The sequence below is a fragment of the Podarcis pityusensis genome (assembly GCF_964106645.2).
Source record: "Podarcis pityusensis genome assembly, chromosome: 10".
Classification (NCBI taxonomy): domain Eukaryota; kingdom Metazoa; phylum Chordata; class Lepidosauria; order Squamata; family Lacertidae; genus Podarcis; species Podarcis pityusensis.
This window is the reverse complement of record NC_138035.1, coordinates 969480-993867: the sequence shown is the minus strand read 5'-3', so window position 1 is coordinate 993867 and position 24388 is coordinate 969480. Positions and strand designations below refer to the sequence as shown.

The following is a 24388-nucleotide window of genomic DNA, read 5'->3' as shown; positions in this document are numbered from 1 at the left end:
GCTAAATTTCTTTTCCTGGCACTCAAGCGTCGGAAACGTTTAACTGAAAGCCTTGATGTGGGTTATTTGTGAGAGGTCTAGTACTGTGGCCCTACCTTATTTATGTACCCCCATGATGTTATAGTTTATAATTATTGTGTAATGTTTTATTTCTGACTATCGGTCGAATAAAGGAAATTGATTGATAATTCAACACTACATATTCAAGGTTGAAGTTTTCACTAGTACAGTTATCCATTTGCCTTTAATATGCAGCTTTTTCAGTGTCACTTTAGGATGGGCTCGAGATCAGGCAGCCCATCATTATTATAAGGAGCAGTGGGGGTCTTGGATTCCGATGTGCCAGCTGCTTTTCTTCTGCTTCTCCTGCTGTCGCCATGCAATGTGAGGCATGTAGATGGAGGTCCATCTCCAAGAACAGGAGTTTCCCTGAGCACCCATTCAGCTGACCCCAAGCACCAAGCCTTGTCACTAGTTCTCTGACTGACCCAGACCACAGTCCCTGGAGAAGATGTAGACCTGGGCCTCCCAAAATGGTCCACATGGACCTCTTGTGGCCAATGAGACTGTGCAGGTGATTCATAAAGATCTAGAGGTGGATGCAGGATTATGATGCAGAGGATGGGGAATGTCCAAAGGAACGATGGACCAGAGAAAGAGAGGGCCTGTTCATGACTCCGAGAGGAGAAAACATTAAAAAGCATGGAGTGTGGGGAAAGTTTCGCTGATAGTCGAAAACTTAGAACACATCAGCGGATTTACATGGACAAGAAAGGATTACAGTGCAGGGAGTGTGGAAGAACTTCAGTCAGAGAGGATTCCTCAATATACATCAGCGGACTCACACAGGGGAAAAACCATTTAAATGCATGGAGTGCGGGAAGAGCTTCCGTCAGAGTTGCCACTTAGGTTCACATCTACGGATTCACACGGGTGAAAAACTTTTTAAATGCATGGAGTGTGGGAAGAGCTTCAGACAGAATGGAGAACTTAAATTACACCAGCGAAGTCACACTGGTGAAAAACCATATAAATGTATGGAGTGTGGAAAGAGCTTCAGTCAGATTGGAAACCGCAATAAGCATCAACGGACGCATACAGGGGAGAAACCTTTTAAATGTAGGGAGTGCGGAAAGAGCTTTAGTGATAGTGGAAACCTTAGAATACATCAACGGACTCACACAGGGGAGAAACCATATAAATGTATGGAGTGTGAAAAGAGCTTTAGTGATAGCGGAGGCCTTAGAATACATCAACGGACTCACACAGGGGAGAAACCATATAAATGTATAGAGTGCGGAAAGAGCTTTAGTGATAGTGGAGACCTTAGAAAACATCAACGGATTCACACAGGGGAGAAACCATATAAATGTATAGGGTGTGGAAAGAGCTTCAGTGATAGTGGAGGCCTTAGAAAACATCAACGGATTCACACAGGGGAGAAACCATATGAATGTATAGAGTGCGGAAAGAGCTTCAGACTGAGTGGAGACCTTAGAAAACATCAACGGATTCACACAGGGGAGAAACCATTTCAATGTATGGAGTGTGGAAAGAGCTTCAGTCAGAGTGGACAGTTAAGGTCACACCTACGGATTCACACGGGTGAAAAACCTTTTAAATGCATGGAGTGTGGGAAGAGCTTCAGGCAGAATGCAGAACTTAAATTACACCAGCGAAGTCACACTGGTGAAAAACCATATAAATGTATGGAGTGTGGAAAGAGCTTCATTCATAGTGGGCAGTGCAAAATGCATCATCGGACTCACACAGGGGAGAAACCATTTCAATGTATGGAGTGTGGAAAGAGCTTCAGTCGGAGTGGATACCTCAATAAACATCACCAGACTCACACAGGGGAGAAACCATATAAATGCATGGAGTGTGGAAAGAGCTTCAGTCGGAGTGAACACCTCAATAAACATCACCAGACTCACACAGGGGAGAAACCATATAAATGTATGGAGTGTGGAAAGAGCTTCAGTCAGATTGGAAACCTTAGAAAACATCAACGGACTCATAAAGGGTGAAACCATTTAAATGCATTGAGTGTGGAAATAGCTTCAGTCGAAATGGAAACCTTAAAACACATCAACGGATTCACACAGGGGAGAAACCTTTTAAATGTAGGGAGTGCGGAAAGAGCTTCAGTCGAAATGGAAACCTTAAAACACATCAACGGATTCACACACAGGGGAGAAACCATAAGAATGCATTGAATGCGGAAAGAGCTTCAGTTTCTTTTTTTATATATAATATTTATTAGGATTTTTTGAACTATTACAGTAAAAATGAAAAAGAAAAAGAAAAATACAAAATAAAAACAGTTAAAAACACACCTATTTTCTATTACTTATTTTCCTTTAGCTTATTTCCCGGACCTCCTCATACCTCCCTTTTTTGTATTCCGCTTCAATTCATTGGTTCAGCAAATCCTTACCATTAGATTTTAACCCATTTATAACCCTTTTTTCATATTCTCTTAAAGCATTACAGCTGGGAACCCTTAATTGCTATCCAACATCATTCTATCATTCATTAATTTTACAATATTTCTGTAGATAGTCTTTAAATTTCTTCCAATCTTCTTCCACCGACTCTTCTCCCTGGTCTCGAATTCTGCCAGTCATTTCCGCCAGTTCCATGTAGTCCATCAGCTTCATCTGCCATTCTTCCCTGGTGGGTAGGTCTTGTGTCTTCCAATACTTTGCAATGAGTATTCTTGCTGCTGTTGTAGCGTACATAAAAAAAGTTCTGTCCTTCTTTGACACCAATTGGCCGACAATGCCCAGAAGAAAGGCCTCTGGTTTCTTCAAGAAGGTATATTTAAATACCTTTTTCAGTTCATTATATAGCATTTCCCAGAAGGCCTTAATCCTTGGGCACGTCCAGCAAAGGTGAAAGAATGTACCTTCAGTTTCTTTCCAGCATTTATTATCGGGCAAATGATAAATTTTTGCAAGCTTGACTGGGGTCATGTACCACCTGTATATCATTTTCATAATATTCTCTCTTAGGGCATTACATGCCGTAAACTTCATACCCGTGGTCCATAACTGTTCCCAGTCAGCAAACATAATATTATGTCCAACATCTTATGCCCATTTAATCATAGCAGATTTCACCGTTTCATCCTGAGTATTCCATTTCAACAGCAAGTTATACATCTTTGACAAAATCTTAGTTTTGGGTTCTAACAGTTCTGTTTCTAATTTTGATTTTTCCACCTGGAAGCCAATTTTCTTATCCAAATTATATGCCTCCATTATCTGATAATAATGAAGCCAGTCTCGCACTTTGTTTTTTAATTTCTCAAAACACTGCAGTTTCAGTCTATCTCCTTCTTGTTCCAAAATTTCCCAATATTTCGGCCATTTGGCCTCCATAATGAGCCTTTTCAGAGCTTTCGCTTCCATCGGTGACAACCACCTTGGGGTTTTATTTTCCAATAAATCCTTGTATCTTATCCAGACATTAAACAATGCTTTCCTGACAATATGATTTTTGAATGCTTTATGTGCTTTGACCTTATCATACCATAAATATGCATGCCATCCAAATACATTGTTAAAGCCTTCTAGATCCAAAATGTCTGTATTTTCAAGAAGTAGCCATTCTTTCAACCAGCAAAAAGCTGCTGATTCATAGTAAAGTTTAAAGTCTGGCAGGGCAAATCCACCCCTTTCCATTGCATCAGTTAATATCTTAAATTTTATTCTGGGCTTCTTGCCCTGCCAGACAAATCTAGAGATCTCTCTCTGCCACTTCTTGTAACAGTCCATCTTGTCCACAATTTGCAATGTCTGAAACAAAAACAACATTCTAGGCAATAGATTCATTTTTATCACAGCAATACGACCCAACAGTGAAAGATTCAAATTTGACCAAATTTCTAAATCTTTTTTCACTTCTGTCCAACATGTTTCATAATTATCTTTGAATAAGTTCCCATTTTTGGCTGTCATATTAATCCCCAAGTATTTCACTTTCTTAACCACAGTCAGGCCTGTCTCATTCTGAAACCTCTCTCTTTCAATCGGTGTTAAATTTTTCTCTAAAACCTTAGTTTTTAGCTTGTTCAGTTTAAATCCTGCCACTTGACCAAATTCTTGAATTAATTCTAAAACCCTTTTAGTACTAGATTCTGGCTCCTGTAACGTCAATACTAAGTCATCTGCAAATGCTCTCAGTTTGTACTGTTTGGCTCCGACCTGTATACCTTTAGCCAACCGGTCCCTTCTAATCATATTCAGCAGAACCTCCAGGACCGATATGAAAAGCAGTGGGGAGATTGGGCACCCCTGTCGTGTCCCTTTTTCTATCGTAAATTCTTCCGTCACCACATTATTTACAATTAATTTAGCCTTTTGTTCAGAGTATATTGCACCTATACCATTTTCAAAACCTTGGCCTACCCCCATCCCCTGTAGGTTCTTCTTCATGAAACTCCATTCTTCTTCATGAAACTCCAAGAGATGTTGTCAAAAGCTTTCTCCGCATCCACAAATATCAGAACTGCTTTAGTGTTTATATTCACTTCTAGTTTTTCCAAAATATCAATTACGTTCCTCAAATTATCAGACAAGTGTCTTCCCGGGAGAAAGCCCGCTTGGTCTTTATGAATCTCTTCCATCAATACAAAGAGCTTCAGTTTCAATGCAAGCCTTAGAAGACATCATCTGACTCACACAGGGGAGAAACCATTTAAATGCATGAAGTGCGGAAAAAGCTTCAGTAAAAGGGGATACCTTAGAAAACCTCAGCAGACACACAGGGAAGAAACCATTTAAATGTATGGAGTTTGGAAGGAGCTTCAGTCCGATTGGAGCCCTTGATTTACATCAACAAACTCCCACATGAGAGAAACCCTATAAATGTCAAGTAGACAGAGGTTCAGTCCTAGTGGAAGTCCTACATCCACAGACTCATGGACAGGGAGAACTTTAACAGTTGACACCCTACAAACCCATCAACCCTCAAAGAGGAGAAGCTGTTTAAAGGGAAAGATTGCAGAAAGTGCTTTAGTGATAATGGAGTGTTTAAGGAACATCTAAGGACTCAGAGGGGAGAACCCATTTAGATGTATGGAGTGTGGGACATGTTCCTTTCAGAGTCCACTCTTTTGTTCACAGCAATGAACTCAACTCAGCAGGAAATCCATCTTAAAAGCATGTCATGTATTTGAGGTTCTGCTCTTTATATGTAAAATTGTATAGTAATGAAACAATGAAGGTAACGTCTCACTCTAGTGAGTATAATTTTATATGTAAGGTACCTTTTGATAGTGAGGGGGAATCTGGATTTCTGGTGGTGAGTGAGGATTAGGGCTGGGCGATCTATTAATCTCATCCTATACCGGTTTCTAGACCACATTGTGATAACTTTTCAAAAACAATTGATATGGCAACACCCCACAGATCACAGAGTGTGTTTCTGGGATGCTCATTTGCCTGGAAGCAGCCGTCAGAAAGCTTTTATTCATGAAGCCCCTGCAGATGCTGAGTTCCTGACTTCCCTCCCAGACGACAGGAAGCGAAAGACACACCTCCATTGCCCTGTGTCCTTCCAGCCTCTTTCCTCCCTTGCTCCCTTCTGCCGGTTTGTGTGCCTGACTTGGATATCCTGTGTGCTGTATTTTTTTTACTGCTGAAACTGGATTTGCTCTCAGGAGCTACGTTTTGTGCCTCACTGGGGACCCAGTGAGAACTGTATGCTTTGAAAGCTCAGTAAACTATTACTGAAGAAGTCCTGCTGCCTCTCTGTGTGTTTTTGACCTCAGTGTGGGACTTGCTCTGCACGTGGCCCCTACCCTGCTGCTACTTGGCCCATGCCCTGGAGTTGCTCTACTCAAGCATGCAAGACGGTTTTTGCACCAAACTCTGTCATCCCCCCACCGCATGATCTCCAAGCACTGATTCTTCACCAGAAATTCATCCCTGCCTCCTAAACATTCTGAAGAAAACTGATAATACTGTAAGTTAATGGGTGATTTCCCCCCAAGCCTAATTGCAAGAGGGGAACGGAGGGGCTCCATGGACCAGGGAAGTCTCCTGATGGGCCCATCTTCACTCTTGAACCCCATGGGGCAACCCCAGAGCTCCTCCTTATTCTGGGGTTTGGGGAAGGTAGTATTTTTCCATACTCCCAGAAGTTTTTATTCAGTCATGCTGCTAGGGAGTTTTCCTACCAGAGGCCCACAGTTCATACTGCTATCATACTGATTTTACTGCTGTTTCTGCTTTTGCTGTCATGGAACAGCTGGGTGCAGGGGGGGGGCACAAGCTGGGGGACCCACAAGGGAAGAAGGCTCAGATCCTGGGGACTGGTGGGGGGATGGCAGTGAGCAGAAAGAGGGAGGAAAGGGAGCGGAACGGGAGGGGAGGTGTTGCAAGCTGAGGAGGAAACAGGGTTTGGTGAGCGGGAAGAGGCTGGGGCAGAGAGCAGTTCAGGCTTGGAGGGAGGAGAGGAGGGGGCCAGGAGACCCAGAGGAGGCCGGCTGCTGAAGCATCCAGGGAGACTCCCCCTCCTGCTGTGACCAGCTCCCCTCTCCCCTGGTCTCCCAGAGCACACAGAGAAATCCAATTCAGACCCATGAGCCTGTACATGATATTAATGGGCATAGGGTTTTTTTGTCCCAACATGCATCACTTTAGTCTCATTGACAATGAACCGTATTTTCGGCCCATTCACCCCGTTTGGAGAAGTCCCTTTGGAGCTCCTTGCAATCTCTCTCCTTGCAATCTCTCTTTATTTGCTCCGGTTGGCTGGACTCCTCCCTTTATTCCACAGGGACCCGCAGGGCCAGCCCGACGAGCTGGGGGACTGAGCAGCCTCGCACCTAGATTTTTCTGTAACACCCCCCTCCCAAAGAAAGGCTCAACCTCCACGCCCATGGGTGCCTGTGGCCAGCCCAGACCCTGGAGCATCTGCATCTCTGCCCCAGCTTGAAAGTTAGGGGCTGCAGTGCTGGCGAACCTTATCTCCCCCTCCCCGTCCAGACAGAGGAATGGCCTTGTGGGGTTGGACAAGAGAGTCCCATCTGGGTGGTGTGGAGGGGGCAGTGCGGGGGCTTCTAACTGTAAAGTAGGGAGGGCCCTCCTGAGTCATCTAGTTGAACCCCCAGCATAGTAGTAATCTCTGCTAAGCATCACAGGCAGGGGGCCATCCAAGCTCCCCCCACCCCACCCAAGGAAGGCACTCTCCCCACTGGCTGTGCTGTACTGCCCTCTCAATGGCCCCTCCTGGCACACTTTCCTGTGGCCAACGACTCTTCCCCAGGGAGGGCATCTGAACAAGAGACACCCCCCTGTAGGGTGCTGTGTTGATGTCCGCCAGGCTAAGTAAAAGCAAAGCACCTGCGCATTGGCACCGAGGGCTCCCAGACTTCAGCCAGTGCCCTCCCCTCCAGGTGTTCTGAGTGCAGGCATCGTGCTGGCCTGCACTGAGGGGAACTGCAGGCCAACCTGCCTAGGGGGCACCTGCATGGAGATGGCGGTGCCAGGGAGAAGAGCAGCAGGTTCAGCCAGAGGCTCCTAAAGGCTCTGCCCAGTTTCTTGGCGTGGAAGATGTGACCAGCCAGCAGGGGCTGGGGCTGGCCCCTCCTGGCCCCTGTTACCCAAGGTAAAGGACCCCTGGTCAAGTCCAGCCAAAGGCGACTATGGGGACTTACTTCTGAGTAAGCGTGCATCAGATGGAACAGCAAATCCCTTTAAACCGCGTAGGGGTTACTCCTAAGTAAGCATGCATCAGGCAGGGCTGCAGAGTGGTGCTTCCAAGAGAAGCCAGTTTGCACATCTCATGGGATTTAATGTCTTTATAAATGCACAGGGATAAGTGCATTTATAGAGACACATTTCCACAAAACACCCAAACTCTGGCATGTAGCCGCAGGTGATACAATAGGAGCCTTTCTGCAAATGGCCTTTGCAACACAACTCACTGGGTGGTAACAAAGTATACACATTTGCCTCTTTGCAACGGATGCTTTCGCATAGCCCCGTTTCCTCAATGAATCCACCCATTTCAGTAAAACCTGAGCTGAAATAGTAAGGAGAGCAAAACAGCAGCCCTGTCTGACCCCCGTCAGCCCCCAGACTCCCCCAGTCACGTGGCAGGAGATTCATCCTGAGCCCCCCCCCGTGAGATGGGTACGACATCCTGGATGATCGATATGATCCATTGATGATCCCCATGATCCAAACAGACTTGTCCAAAGAGCAGATCTCTAGGCCTGGATGAAACGGGTCTGCGGTGATGGATTCTGGAGTCAAGAAATCCTCCCTTTCCAGTGATCTCTCAGGCTGGCCAGGAAAAGGCAGCGAGCAGGAATCCTCAGGCATCCCGACGGACAGACAGACTTGTCATGATGCCAAAACACGAACTCGGAGTCTGATCTGATTTAAATGCAGAACTCATTTTGTGACTTCGCTGTTGGATTGTCGGGATCAGCCCCTCCCCCTTCTCCTGATCCCCAGAAGGAAGACCGGGGGGGGGATTTCCTCTCCTCCCCCCCCCCCCCGCTCCACACTTTCCCTCCCCTCCCGGCACATCCTTCTCTCATCCCGCCCACACAATCCCAAATCACACCCCTAATACATTGCTCCTCCTCCTCCTCCTCCTCCTCCTCCTCCTCCAATCCTGCTTCGCTCCGGAAATGAGGGGGGAGCCCCCCTCCCAACCTGCCTGCTTCTCCCGCAAGTGGAGCGTCCACTCCGGATTGCCGCTCTGCGGCGTATCTTGGGGGGGGGGGGGGAGGAGGACGGGAAGAGGAGGATCCCCGCCCAACGTGGATGTTGCAGGAAGGAAATGAGAATCGGAGCGAGGACAAAGAGGTAAAGGGGTCCGGGGGGGGGGGAGAGGGGAGAAAAGGACCCAGAGACCCCTCCAGCTCCCCCAAGCGCCTTCCGTGGGGCCTGGATCCCGGCACGCGTGCTGCGAAGGGGCGGAGATGGGGCGCCCACCCACGAGGACTCCCTGGGGCGCGGAGAAACGGGTCAGGAAAGGGTTAAGGTGTGAGGGAGGCGCCTGGATAGAGACCCCCCTGTCCCTCCCTTGCTCCTGTCGGGGGGGCCGGGAATGGAGAGGTGTGGCGCGCAGGGCGAGGGGTGACCCGAGCCAAGGGGGCCTTTGGGTGCAGGGGAGACTCCGGGAGAGAGGGAGGGGGTCGAGGAATGGGGGGAGGGAGGGGAGCATCCCTGGGTCAGAGAAGGGCAGCGGGGGGGGGGGAGATAGGAAGACCAGTCTTTGGGGAGAAGTCTCCATCGTGGCGCCCGCTGGGAATAACCGGAGCGCTAGGGGCTCCGCGCAGAGAGAGGTGGGCCACGAAAGGGTTAACGGGCACGAGGGATAGAGACCCCCCTGTCCCTCCCCGGCTCGTCTTGGGGGGCCCCTCCGGCTGGAGAGATGGGGGCGCAGGACGTGGGGGGAGTGGTGCCAAGGAAGCCTCCGGATGCAGGGGAGACTCCGGGAGAGAGGGAGGGGGTCAAGGACTTGGGGGGGGAGGAAGGGCAGCATTGGCAGGGGGGGAGATAGGAAGACCACTCTTGGGGGGGTCTCCATCGTGCCTTCCTTGGGGAATCTCCGGAGGGGCCGCCTTGGCTTCTCCCTCCCGCCCAGGAATGCCCCCCTTCAAGGCGACCAGAGAGGGATCCCTGGAAAGTGGGGGTTCTGTCCCCCCACACTTCCATCCTGCAATCTCCATCCTCTCCACACCCCATAAGCCCCTGCCCTGTCCAGACACAGCGATTCTGCCCAGTCCAACCACTGGTCCCATGGAGAGGAGAGGAAATCCCGAGAAGAAGAGGGGAGGGGGGAGGCCTTCTCAGAAGTGGCTCTTGGTTTCCGAAATCCCACCCAGGAAGCAGCCAGAAACCTTTTCCTCTCTCTCAGGCTTCCATCTTTATTGTCTTTTCCACTGAGGATGAGGATAATGTACACCTGTCATCAGAAACAGGGGTGCAGAGTCCATGGAATGGCTCTCAGGATTGATACAGAAGTTGCACCTCAAAAGCATTTCTGTTCCTCTTATTCTCTGTAGGCAGTGTCAGAGTGACTGACAAGCTGAGATACAACCCATCATCATCCGATGACAGTGACTGCATGAATCTTCCCAGTCAAAGGACCCATTTTCATGATAGACAGTGCCTGGGGCTGGAGGCTCTACACCCCGGGTGTGCCTGTGCAGGCCAAAGACTGCCAGTATTAGTACAGGTGAGGTGTGTGACCTCCCCAAATTTACAGACTGTGTGTGAATGAGAGTTTGTGGGTGGGATTATAGTTTATGGCAACCCTGTGATTTTCTCCACCCATAACATTTCGTAAGCTGATATTGCAGTACGAATTCCAAAATAACTACAAAAAATCACAAGATGATAATAATAGTACAGTGGTACCTCGGGTTAAGAACTGAATTCGTTCTGCAGCTCTGTTCTTAATCTGAAACTGTTCTTAACCTGAAGCACCACTTTAGCTAATGGGGCCTCCTGCTGCCCAAGACAGGTGTTGATCATCATGTGAGCTGGGCACAGGTGGGCTGAAGCGAGCTACTGCCATTCCTGTGGAGCCTCCTTTTATTGACACAAGTATGCAAGCCAGGCAAATACATTTTTGGGCTGTGACCTTTACATCTTCCGTCCCAAAATCGTGGGGTGGTACAAAGTTATTTTGGCACCTGTTCCACAGCGTCATTTCCCCCTTGCTCAATGTATGATGAATGGAGACAAACGTCTCATGGAAAAGGGTTACAGACAGGACACCGCAAACTGCTGAGATCGCAAAAGGTCAGGCAGAGGTGGAACGATGTACAGACAGCTGTGGCTTGTCGGGGGGGGGGTTGCCCTGCACCCCAAGGTCACGCGTGCAGGCAGATTGTGGCTGCCTGCTGGTGGAAAGTGTCTCCCTCCGGACCCCACTGTCCACTCCGCAATATCCCTACACACCAGAGCAGGATTTCTGTTCTCATCCTGAAGCAAAGTTCTTAACCCAAGGTACTATTTCTGGGTTAGCAGAGTCTGTAACCTGAAGCGCCTGTAACCCGAGGCACCACTCTAGATGTTATACTATTAGTATCTTCCCCAAGCCACTCTGGGCAGCTTACAGTACATATAGGTAAAGGTAAAGGGACCCCTGACCGGAAGGTCCAGTTGCGGGAAACTCTGGGGTTGCGGCACTCATCTCGCTTTATTGGCCGAGGGAGCCGGCGTACAGCTTCCGGGTCGTGTGGCCAGCAGAACTAAGCGCTTCTGGCGAATCAGAGCAGAGCACGGAAACGCCGTTTACCTTCCCGCCAGAGCGGTACCTATTTATCTACTTGCTCTTTGATGTGCTTTCGAACTGCTAGGTTGGCAGGAGCAGGGACCAAGCAACGGGAGCTCACCCTGTCGCAGGGATTTGAACCGCCAACCTTCTGATCAGCAAGTCCTAAGTTCTGGGGTTTAACCCACAACGCTACTCGCGTCCCTACAGTACATATACAAGACAGTAAAATATCCAAAAATTAAAAACCTCCTGATACAGCTGTCTTCTAAATGTCAGATAGTTGCCTGTTTCCTAGCCCTCTGAAGGGAGGGCATTCCATGGGGCAGGAAGCCCTCTGCCTGGTTCCCTGGAACTTCACTTCTAACTGCAAGGGAACCAGCAGAAGACTCTCGGAGGCGGACCTCCCTGTCCGGACTGAACGATTGGGGTAAAGATGCTCCGTCAGGTCCACAGGGCCGAGGCTGATGAGGGCTTGAGGTTGCAGATCTTGCTCCTCCATAATGATCGATGTATAGATAGCAGAGTAGGAGAAAACACACAGAGGCAGGGGGAAAAAATCAGCTGAGAAATTTATTACTGAAGACAGATAAGCATGACAGGACCCAAAAAATAGCAAAAATGTAACTCACAGTAAAACCCTGACTTAGCAAACCAAAACAGCACTCAAGTAAGAAACAGACAAGCAGAGTAGAGTAATATCAGAATATGAAGTGGGAGCAGGCGCATTTCAATACTGTAATTTATCTATAATTCAAAGTCAGAGTAATCCTGGGACTAGATAACAAGCCTCCAGGTGGACATGCCCCACCTGCCCTTCTCTTTCCTCTTCCGCACGGGCAGAATCTGCCTTCAGGACTGTGGGATTCACGGTTGTTCTCCTCCACTCCATCCACCAGGGCTTGACTTCAGATGCAGCAGAATTCCCCACCCAGCCCATCAACGATTTGAGATCCATCAGCTTTCCTCACCTGGTTTAGCCGGCTGGTAGAAGCCTTTGCTTGAACCCCTGTTGCATGCTGACAGCTTCTGGAAGCCACAGGTGAGAGCTGAGTGCAGGGTGGGCACCAAGGGTGGAAAAATGACCCCAGGAGGTGCAGGACATGTTCCCCACCAAAGGAACTACTTATCCCCAACACCCCATGAGATCTAGATTCAGGTAGGTAGCCGTGTTGGTCTGACACAGTTGAAATAAAAAATTAAAAAATAGTCCAGTAGCACCTTAGAGACCAACTAAGATTGTTCTAGGTATAAGCTTTGGTGTGCATGCATAATTCTTCAGATACACTGAAACAGATGTCACCAGACCCTTGTATATCGTGGGAGGGTGGGGTGGGGTTTTTCTCAGAAGGGTACTCCTACTACCATCTCCCACTATATGAAGAACTGTGAATGCACACAAAAGCTTATATCTAGAACCTAAGGTGCAACTGGACTATTTTTTTACTTTTTTACTTCAACTGTGTCAGACCAATATGTCTACCTACCATGAAGAACAGTTATCTCCTTGCCTTGAATATCCTGCCTTTCAGATTAGGATAGTCCTCTGTCAGAAGACAAGCACAGGATCAGGCAGCACATCATCATTATAAAGAACCATTGGGTGGGTGTTTCCGTCTGGGATTCCCATGTGCCATCTGCTTTCCTTCTGCTTCTTCTGCTCTCTCCATGCAATGTGAGGCATGTAGATGGAGGTCCATCTCCAAGAACAGGAGCTTCCCTGAGCACCCATTCAGCTGACCCCAAGCACCAAGCCTTGTCACTAGTTCTCTGACTGACCCAGACCACAGTCCCTGGAAGAGATGTAGGCCTGGGTCTCCCAAAATAATCCATATGGACCTCCTGAGGTCAGTGGGACTGTGCAGGTGATTCATGAAGATCTAGAGGTGTAAACGGGGGCAACCACTTGATTTGAAAGGCAGTCCCACAGGACAACAGTATTCCAAGATCATGCTGTGTTATTAAAGATGATTGAGGATCTTGAAAGGTTCCTGATGCATTACTACCATTTGACATCATACCATTTTCATTTCCTAAAAATTGGGAACATAGGTAGGACATGGGAGAATGTAAGAGATGTTGAAATAAGAGAAGGTGCTAATGGCGGTTGATGTGTTCTCTTTCCCTTTGTTCTCTTCCTTGAAACCCAAACAGGATTTGCTTTCTGCCCACTCTGAAAAAGGTGATGGAGAAGACAGAATTGCGGGGGACAGGGCACCTTTCGTTTCATTAGGAATAGCCATTAAAATGTGTGAAATGTGGAATATGCATCACTGAATGAGCACACATAGTTCACATCAACGAACACGAAAAGGAAAGAAGCCATTCAAAGGTATGTAGTGCGGAAAGAGCTTCTCTTTCAACTCAAAACTTAGAACACACCAGCGGACTCACACAGAGAGAAAACGTTTTAAGTGCAGGGAGTGTGGGAAGAATTTCAGTCAGAGTGGAAACCTTAAATTGCTCAAAGGGACTCACACAGGGGGAAAACCATATGAATGTATGGTGTGTGGAAAGAACATTAATAATAGTGGAAGCCTTAGAAGATATCAACGGACTCACACAGGGGAGAAACCGTTTAAATGCATGGAGTGTGGAAAGAGCTTCAGTCAGAGTGCACAACTTAGATCACATCAATGGACTCACACAGGGGAGAAACCATATAAATGTATTGAGTGTGGAAAGAGCTTTAGTGATATTGGAAGCCTTAGAAAACATCAACGGACTCACACAGGGGAGAAACCATTTAAATGCATGGAGTGTGGAAAGGAATTCAGTCAGAGTGGAGATCTTAGAAGACATCAACGGAATCACACAGGGGAGAAACCATTTAAATGTATCGAGTGTGGAAAGAGCTTCAGTCAGAGTGGAAACCTTAGAAATCATCAACAGACTCACACAGGGGAGAAACCATATAAATGTCTGGAGTGTGGAAAGAGTTTTAGTGATCGTGGAAGCCTTAGATCACATCAATGGACTCACACAGGCGAGAAACCATTTAAATGCATGGAGTGTGGAAAGGAATTCAGTCAGAGTGGAGATCTTAGAAGACATCAACGGACTCACACAGGGGAGAAACCATTTAAATGCATGGAGTGTGGAAAGGAATTCAGTCAGAGTGGAGATCTTAGAAGACATCAACGGACTCACACAGGGGAGAAACCATATAAATGTATAGAGTGCGGAAAGAGCTTCAGTGATAGTGGATGTCTTAGAACACATCAACGGACTCACACAGGGGAGAAACCATATAAATGTCTGGAGTGTGGAAAGAGTTTTAGTGATCGTGGAAGCCTTAGATCACATCAACGGACTCACACAGGGGAGAAACCATATAAATGTATGGAGTGTGGAAAGAGCTTCAGTCAGAGTGCACACCTTAGAAATCATCAACGGACTCACACAGGGGAGAAACCATTTAAATGCATGGAGTGTGGAAAGAGCTTCAGTGATAGTGGATGTCTTAGAACACATCAACGGACTCACACAGGGGAGAAACCATTTAAATGCATGGAGTGTGGAAAGAGCTTCAGTCAGAGTGGAGACCTTAGAAATCATCAACGGACTCACACAGGGGAGAAACCAGATACCGTATTTTTCGCCCCATAGGACGCACCTAGTTTTTTTTTGGGGGGGGGGGGAATAAAGAAAAAAAAATTTTTCCTGGCTGGCTTCCCCCGACCCCAGCCCCCAGAACAGGCTGCTGCCTGCAAGCCTTGCGAACCCGGTGGGAGCTGCCGCTGGGCGCGCGAGGCTTGCGATAGCTTCCTGAAGCCTGGAGAGCGAGAGGGGTCGGTGCGCACAGATGCCTCTCGCTCTCCAGGCTTCAGCGAAAGCCTGCATTCGCCCCATAGGACGCACGCACATTTCCCCTTCATTTTTGGAGGGGAAAAATGTGTCCTATAGGGCGAAAAATACGGTAAATGTATTGAGTGTGGAAAGAGCTTTAGTAATAGTGGAAGCCTTAGAAATCATCAACGACTCACACAGGGGAGAAACCATTTAAATGTATCGAGTGTGGAAAGAGCTTTAGTGAAAATGGAAGCCTTAGAACAGTGTTTCCCAACCTTGTGCCTCCAGCTGTTTTTGAACTACAACTCCCATCATCCCTGACTAGCAAGGCCAGTGGCAAGGGATGTTGGGAATTGTAGAACAAAAACAGCTGGAGGCACAAGGTTGGGAAACACTGCCTTAGAACACATCAACGGACTCACACACGGGAGAAACCATTTAAGGGTATGGACTGTAGAAGGAGCTTCAGTCAGAGTGGAACCCTTGATTTATGTCAACAGACTCACACAAAAGACAAACCATATAACCGTATTTTTCACTCTATAAGACTTAACAGACCACAAGACGTACCTAGTTTTTGGAGGACGAAAACAAGAAAAAAAATATTCTGCATCCCAGAAGCAAGAGGGATTGCTGCGCAGCAAAAGTAGCAATCCCTCTTGCTGTTCTGGCTTCTGGGATAGCTGCACAGCCTGCATTCGCTCCATAAGACGCACACACATTTCCCCTTACTTTTTAGGAGGGAAAAAGTGAGTCTTATAGAGCAAAAAATACGGTAAAATCAGGAAAGTACTCTTAGTGGAAGTTCAAATTCAACAGACTTATGGACAGGAAGAACTTTAAGAGTTGAAACCCTTCAGACCATCAACAAACTCAGAAGAGAAGCAGTTTAAATGAAAAGACTGCAAAAAGTGCTTTCTTTATAATGGAGTATTTAAGGAACAGGGACACGGGTGGCACTGTGGGTTAAACCACAGAGCCTAGGACTTGCCGATCAGAAGGTCGGTGGTTCGAATCCCCACAACGTGGTGAGCTCCCGTTGCTTGGTCACTGTTCCTGCCGACCTAGCAGTTTGCAATCATGTCAAATTGCAAGTAGATAAATAGGTACCGCTCTGATGGGAAGGTAAACGGCGCTTCTATGCGCTGCTCTGGTTCGCCAGAAGCGGCTTAGTCCTGCTGGCCACATGACCCAGAAGCTGTAGCCCGGCTCCCTTGGCCAATAAAGTGAGATGAGCACCGCAACCCCAGAGTCATCTTTGACTGGACCTAATGGTCAGGGGTCCCTTTACCTTTACCTTTATTTAAGGAACATCTAGGGACTCTCACATGGGAGAACCCATTTAGATGTATGGAGTGTGGGACGTCTTCCTCTCAGAGTCCACTCTGAGCAATGAACTCAGCAGGAAATCATTCCTACAAGCATGAGGTATATGTGAAGTTCTAGTGTTTATATATAAAAAATTCCTTCCAGTAGCACCTTAAAGACCAACTAGGTTAGTTCTTGGTATGAGCTTTCGTGTGCATGCATACTTCTTCAGATACACTTCTTCTTCAGAACTTTTTCTGAAGAACCAGAACTTTTTCGCTGCCTCCTGCCCTGCGCGTTCTGAAGAAAACTTGAAATACTGAAATTGAATGGGGGATTTCCCCCCAGCCTAATTTCAAGAGGGGGAAGGAGGGGCTGCAGGTATCAGAGAAGTCTCCTGGGGGCCCCAACTTCGCTCATGCAACCCATGGGGCAACCCCAGAGCTCCTGCTCATTCTGGGGTTTGAGGAAGATAGTATTTTTCCATAGTCCCAGAATTTTTGATTCAATCATGCTTCTCAGGAGTTTTCCCACCAGAGGACCACAGTGCTGTAGTGTGTTCCCACCATTTCAGAACACCATTTCAGATAAAACCACAGCGGACTTTGTCACCAAACTCTGCCAATTTGTCCTTACCCACAACAACTTCAAATTTGGTGATGACCTGTTCCTTCAGATCAGCGGCACAGCAATGGGCACCCGCATGGCCCCACAGTATTCCAACATCTTCATGGCAGATTTAGAACAATGTTTCCTAAACTCCTACCCACTCAAACCTCTCTTGTACCTGCGATACATTGATGATATTTTTATCATCTGGACACATGGTCAACAGACCCTGGACACCTTCCACCAGAAATTCAATGATTTCACCCCACAATCAACCTAACAATGAATCAATCTATGCAAGAAATACATTTTTTGGACACTACTATAAAAATACAGGATGGGCGCATAGACACCACCTTATACCGTAAACCAACTGACCGACAAACATATCTACATGCCTCTAGCTACCATCCCAAACATACCAAACAGTCCATTGTATATAGCCAGGCACTACGTTACAGCCGTATCTGTTCCAATTCTACAGACAGAGACTCTCACCTAAGAGATCTACAGCAAACCTTTTTAGAACTAAAATACCCAGCAGATGAAGTTAGACAACAGATCAACAGAGCCAGACTGATACCCAGAGAGAACTTGCTGCAAGACAGACCCAAAAAAGAAAATAACAGAACACCTCTAGTCATCACATACAGCTCCCAAGTTAAAACAGTTCAACGCATCATCAGAGATCTACAACCTCTCCTGGACAATGACAGTTCTCTTTCTCAAGCTCTGGGAGGAAGACCTTTCATTGCCTACAGACAGCCACCCAATCTCAAACAACTCCTAACCCACAATAATACTACAACCAGACTTAACACGGACACTGGCACCAGAGCCTGCAATAAACCCAGATGCCAACTTTGCTGCCACATACACCCGGACAACACCATTACTGGCCCCAACAACATCACACATACCGTCTCAGGACTATTTAATTGCTCATCGTCTAACATTGTATATGCCATCAAATGCCAACAGTGTCCTTCAGCTCTCTATATTGGACAAACAGGCCAAACCTTACGCCAAAGAATAAACGGACATAAATCTGACATCAAGAATCACAAGACAGAGAAACCAGTAGGAGAACACTTCAATCTCCCAGGACATTCTATACAAGATCTCAAAGTAGCTGTTTTACTACAAAGGAATTTCAGAAATAGACTGGAAAGAGAAGCTGCTGAATTGCAACTCATTACCAAACTTAAAACCATGGAGAGACCTGGTCTGAACAAAGACATTGGATTCTTATCTCACTATACATGACAAAGCCATTTTTCACCTTCTCACCCCTTGCTTTTTCCTGTAAGACCTATTGCAGTCGTTTAGAGTCGTCAACAGGCTCATCACAGCTATCTGCCAATCACCCATTCCCACCACCCTTCTGAGTAATACCCCTCCCCACCTTCTCACTATATAGAAGGATCTGGCAACTTCTGTTTCAGTGTATCTGAAGAAGTGTGCATGCACACGAAAGCTCATACCAAGAACTAACTTAGTTGGTCTTTAAGGTGCTACTGGAAGGAATTTTTTTTGTTTTGACTACGGAGAAGACCTTCAGAAAGGGACTGAAGGAGAATCAAGAGCCTCAGGATCTGGACCACTAAGTTTTATACCTACACCTTTGGGTTCTGATGAGCCTGAGAAAGTGATACCACCGCCAAAGGGAGAATAGAACTATCTCAACATGTCTCTGCAACTACTAAGTTGGAACATTCATGGTTTTAATTCCCCTGAGAAAAGGAAGAAGATTTTTCATTTATTAAGAAAGGAACAATTAGACTTAATTTGCCTACAGGAAACACATGTGATTAGGCTCCATAGGAAAGTTTTAATCAATAAGAGACTGGGTCAAGAATTTATTTCATCTGATAGAGTGAAGAAGAGAGGAGTTGCTATCTATGCAAAAGAAAGCCTATCACCAAAATTTCTTTTTAAAGATGAGCAAGGAAGAATTTTGGCAATTGAAATTCAAATACAAGGAGAAATTCTTTTGATTTTGGGAATTTATGCACCAAATGAGGGGAAGTCGGAATTTTACAAGAAGTTGCATGAGACAATGCTGGATTATGTGGACTATAATAACATCATTATGATGGGTGACATGAATGGGGTGGTATCTACGAATATGGACAAAGCGCAAAGTCAAAGCATAACAAAAGAGGGCAGGCTACCAAAGACTTTTTTTGAACTAACTGACAACATGGATCTGATTGACATTTGGAGAACAAAAAACCCCTTAGGAAGAGAAGGGACATTCTTCTCTGAAGCCAAAATGACACGGACAAGAACTGACCAAATATGGATAACTAGAGGATTGGCTCCCAAGACTAGAAAGGTGGAAATCTGCCCAAAAACCTGCTCCGACCATAATGCAGTAAAGATGGAAATGAGATTAAATTTAACTGGCTCCTTCAGATGGAAGATGAATGACACCTTATTAAGAGACCAAGAGATTGTCAAGAAGGCCCAAAAGAACCTGTGGGACTACTTTGAAGTAAACTTGAAAACCACAGTGGAAAAAAGAATAATCTGGGATGCAAGTAAAGCGGTGATGAGGGGGTTTCTGATACAACAGAATGCAATAAAAAAGAGAACCCAAAATGAGAAAAAAGACAGAATTTTTGAGAAAATAAAAGAAGGAGAGAAAAAATTAAGATTGAAACCAAAGTCACAGGAGATTCTGAGAGAAATGAAATTATATCAAGTACAATATATGAAATTGATAAATCAGGAAGTCGAATGGAAAATCAAACAAATGAGACAAAAGACCTTTGAATCAGCTAATAAATGTGGAAAACTGCTAGCATGGCAGTTGAAAAAAAGACAGAAGTTGAACACGGTTACCAATCTTGAGATTGAGGGGAGAAATATCCAAATCCTGTGGAGATTAGAAAATGCTTCCAGAGATACTTCAAACAACTTTATACCCAGGGGCCGCAGAAAGAGACGGATATAGACCAATTTTTAAGAACTAATGGATTACAAAAACTATCTCAAGAAAACAAGACAATATTGAACCATAAGATAACGGAACAGGAGATTGAAGGTGCCATTCACAACATGCAACTGGGCAAGTCTCCAGGGCCGGATGGGTTAACCTCCAAGTATTATAAGACTTTGAAAGACTATTTAATTCAACCATTAAAGGAGGTGTGCAACGAGATTATGGAGGGGAAGAAGGCACCGGAGTCATGGAAAGAAGCTTTCATCACACTTATACCAAAATCTGAAGCTGAAAAGACACAACTCAAGAACTACCGTCCCATTTCCCTTTTAAATGTGGATTATAAAATTTTTGCACATATTTTAGCTAACAGATTAAAAAGAGTGTTAAATGAAGTGATCCATAAAGACCAAGCAGGCTTCCTCCCAGGCAGACATTTGTCTGACAATACAAGGAACATTATTGATATTTTGGAGTTATTGCAAACGAACACTAACACAAGAGCAGTTTTGATTTTTATTGATGCGGAGAAGGCCTTTGACAATATCTCTTGGAATTTTATGAAGAAGAATCTTAAGGGAATGGGACGGGGGTTTGAAAATGGTATAGACGCAATCTATTCAGAACAAAAAGCAAAATTGATAGTTAATAACGTGGTGTCAGAAGAGTTTAAAATTGAAAAAGGAACACGACAGGGTTGCCCTATCTCTCCATTGCTATTTATTTCGGTCCTGGAGGTGCTCTTGAACATGATTAGGAGGGACCGGTTGATTAAAGGAATCCAGGTCGGAGCTAAACAATATAAACTCAGGGCCTTTGCAGTTGACCTGGTTTTGACATTACAGGAGCCAGAATCTAGTACGAAAAGAGTTTTAGAACTGATTCAAGAATTTGGTCAGGTGGCAGGATTTAAATTAAACAAGCAAAAAACTAAGGTTTTGGAGAAAAAATTGAGAACAATGGAAAAAGAAAGGTTTCAGAAGGAGACAGATTTAAATGTGGTGAAGAAAGTGAAATATCTAGGGATTAATATGACGGCCAAAAATTTGAATTTATTTAAAGATAATTATGAAAAATGTTGGTCAGAGGTTAAAAAAGATTTAGAAATTTGGTCAAAATTGAAGCTTTCCTTGTTGGGTTGAATTGCTGCCATAAAGATGAATGTACTGCCAAAAATGCTGTTTTTGTTTCAAACTTTGCAGATTGTGGACAGGATGGACTGTTTCAAGGGGTGACAGAGAGACATTTCTAAGTTTGTCTGGCAGGGCAAAAAGCCCAGAATAAAATTTAAAATATTGACTGATGCTAAAGAAAGAGGTGGGTTTGCCCTGCCAGACATAATAATAATAATAATAATAATAATAATAATAATAATAATAATTATTTGTACCCCGCCCATCTGGCTGGGTTTCCCCAGCCACTGTGGGCGGCTTCCAACAAAGATAAAAAATACACTAAAATGTCACATATTAAAAACTTCCCTGAACAGGGCTGCCTTCAGATGTCTCCTGAATGTCAGGTAGTTGTTTATCGCTTTGACATCTGATGGGAGGGCGTTCCACAGGACGGGCGCCACTACCGAGAAGTTGACATGAAGTTGTATTATGAATCAGCAGCATTCTGCTGGTTGAAAGACTGGCTACTTCTGGAGAACACTGACATTTTGGATTTGGAAGGGTTTAACAATGCGTTTGGGTGGCATGCATATCTGTGGTACGACAAGGTTAAAATTCATAGAGCATTCAAGAACCATATTGTCAGGAAAGCAGTGTTTAATGTCTGGATAAGATATAAAGATTTATTAGAAAACAAGACCCCAAGGTGGCTATCACCCATGGAAGCTAAGGCTCTGAAAAGACTCAATATGGAGGCCAAGTGGCCGAAATATTTGGAGATATTAGAACAAAATGGAGACACATTGAGATTGCAGAGTTTTGAGAAATTAAAAGATAAAGTGCAAGATTGGCTACATTATTATCAAATTAGAGAGGTTTTTAATATGGATAAAAAAATAGGCTTCCAGGTGGAAAAATCGAAATTAGAAACAGAATTGTTAGAACCTAAAACTAAGGTACTTTCAAGAATGTATAACTTGCTGTTAAAATGGAACACTCAGGATGAAACGGTCAAATCAGCTATGATTAAGTGGGCGCAAGACATTGGTTATAACATTATGTTGCTGACTGGGAACAGTTATGGACCACCGGTGTGAAATTTACGGCATGTAATGCCTTAAAAGAAAATATTATGAAAACGATATATAGGTGGTACATGACACCAGTCAAGCTTGCAAAAGTATATCATTTGCCTGATAATAAATGTTGGAAATGTAGAGAAAATGAGGGAACATTCTTTCACCTTTGGTGGACGTGCCCAAAGGTCAAGGCTTTCTGGGAAATGATCTACAATGAACTGAAAAAGGTATTTAAATATACCTTCCCTAAGAAACCAGAGGCCTTCCTTTTGGGCATTGTCGGCCAATTGGTGCCAAAGAAGGACAGAACTTTTTTTATGTATGCAACAACAGCAGCAAGAATACTCATCGCAAAGTACTGGAAGACACAAGATTTACCCACCCTGGAAGAATGGCAGATGCAAGTGATAGACTACATGGAATTGGCAGAAATGACTGGCAGAATCCGAGACCTGGGAGAAGAGTTAGTGGAAGAGGACTGGAAGAAGTTCAAAGACTACCTGCAAAAACATTGCAAAGTGTTTGAATGTTAAAATGATGTTCAGGCTATAAAGATAATATGGCATTAGTGACATATTTGAAAGGAATATGTAAAAAATGTTTTAAAAGAATAAGGGTGAAAAAGAATTGAATAATATTATGTCAAATTTAAACTAAATGGCACAAAGGGATTAAGTTATAAAGAACAGGTAAAAATGGACTTACAAGGAAAGGAAAAATTGGAGACATAATAGGTTGGAAAGTATAAATATAGAATAAGATTTGAAAGAAGGTAAGGTACTGCTGAATATGAGTGTGTAAAAGGGAACACAGAAAAGGGAGGTGTGAGGAAGTCAGGAAAGAAGGTTATAAAAATAATAAGTAAAAAATTGGATTTTCCTGTTTCTTTTTTTTCTTTTTTTCCTGTTTTTCTTTTATTTACTTTTTGTATGTTTTTTGCTGTATTTTTCTGTTTCTGTTTGAATGTGATAATGTTTTCTTTTTTTCTGGTTGATTGTAAAGTTTGTTTTATTATTTAAAATTTCAATAAATATCTTTTTTTTAAAAAAAAATCCTTGGGCACGTCCACCAAAGGTGAAAGAATGTACCTTCAGTTTCTTTACATTTCCAGCATTTATTATTGGGCAAATGATAGATTTTTGCAAGCTTGACTGGGGTCATGTACCACCTGTATATCATTTTCATAATATTCTCCTTTAGGGCATTACATGCCGTAAACGTCATACCTGTGGTCCATAACTCTTCCCAGTCAGCAAACATAATATTATGTCCAACATCTTGTGCCCATTTAATCATAGCAGATTTCACCATTTCATCCTGAGTATTCCATTTCAACAGCAAGTTATACATCTTTGACAAAATCTTAGTTTTGGGTTCTAACAGTTCTGTTTCTAATTTTGATTTTTCCACCTGGAAGCCAATGTTCTTTTTTCCCCTTAAATAATATTTATTAAAGTTTCAAGTAGTACAAAAGATAAAAAGAAAAAAGAACAAAAAAGAAAATTTCCCCCTTTATAATCCAAATTTTCAATAACTTTCTTCCAGAACTTCCCCTCACCTCCCCTTCTTGTATTCCATGTCCAAATATTTATCCAACAAGTTCTTATCCCTAAATTTTTAGCCTTAGTTTGTTATCATATTTAATTCAGTTTACATATCAACTTTTAACTTATATACATCAATCATTTATACTTAAATTTTTTTTTTCCTAAGGTCAACCCAGTTTCCCTTCCACGGATTCCCCATTTTTATACTAATAACAACACAAAATTAGAAAAAGAATAGAAAAAATCAAACAGCCTTTGGATTTCCAAACCCCACCCTCCCTTCCCCGGTTTCGATCCCAGAACCATTGTCCATTAGTCCTTCTACCATCAGCCTGGCAACCTCACGTCTGAGGCCCTGAAATCTCTCTCAGTCCCTCTCTGCCGGTTTCTTTGAAAGTCCTTTGTATTTGACACCAAGGCTCGGAGGGGCAATATCCCTATAATGTCCATGTTCCTTCCAGCCAGACCTCCATGTTTGAAGGTGGAGCTCAAATTTTGTTTCTTGATCCTTTCAAGTCCAAATGTCTCAAAAGCTCCAACTTCCACCTTGATCAAATTTATAGTCCATAGATCTTCAGATCCCCACAAAAGGAGATCTTTCCATTCCTCATTTTTGAGCTCAAACCAAATTTTCCTCGTCCAGTCCTTATTTTCTTTTGTATCCATCTTGAGAGGCCTCCGGCTCACCTTTGCCTTCTGCAGTATTGCAGCCCCTCCTTCCTGCTCCTTCTGTTCAGC

General features: G+C 44.6%; 1 protein-coding gene across 5 annotated transcripts in view; it reads left to right on the top strand.

Moving 5' to 3' along the window:
* The first annotated feature begins 679 nt into the window (after nt 1-679).
* Nucleotides 680-24388, top strand: part of LOC308486303 (uncharacterized protein) — a 100868-nt gene continuing 77159 nt past the window's right edge. For 3 of the 5 annotated variants that reach the window (XR_013991016.1, XR_013991017.1, XR_013991018.1), the window contains exons 1-2: nt 1596-1689; nt 14744-23965. Coding sequence is in view for 2 of the 5 variants with exons in the window: in XM_081023018.1 (XP_080879144.1) it covers nt 870-1017; nt 1438-1689 (400 nt within the window). In the remaining 3 variants the exon portion in view is untranslated. Of the gene's footprint in view, nt 1018-1437; nt 1690-14743; nt 23966-24388 lie in introns of those variants that run through there. The other 2 variants (XM_081023018.1, XM_081023019.1) reach the window with 2 other exon arrangements.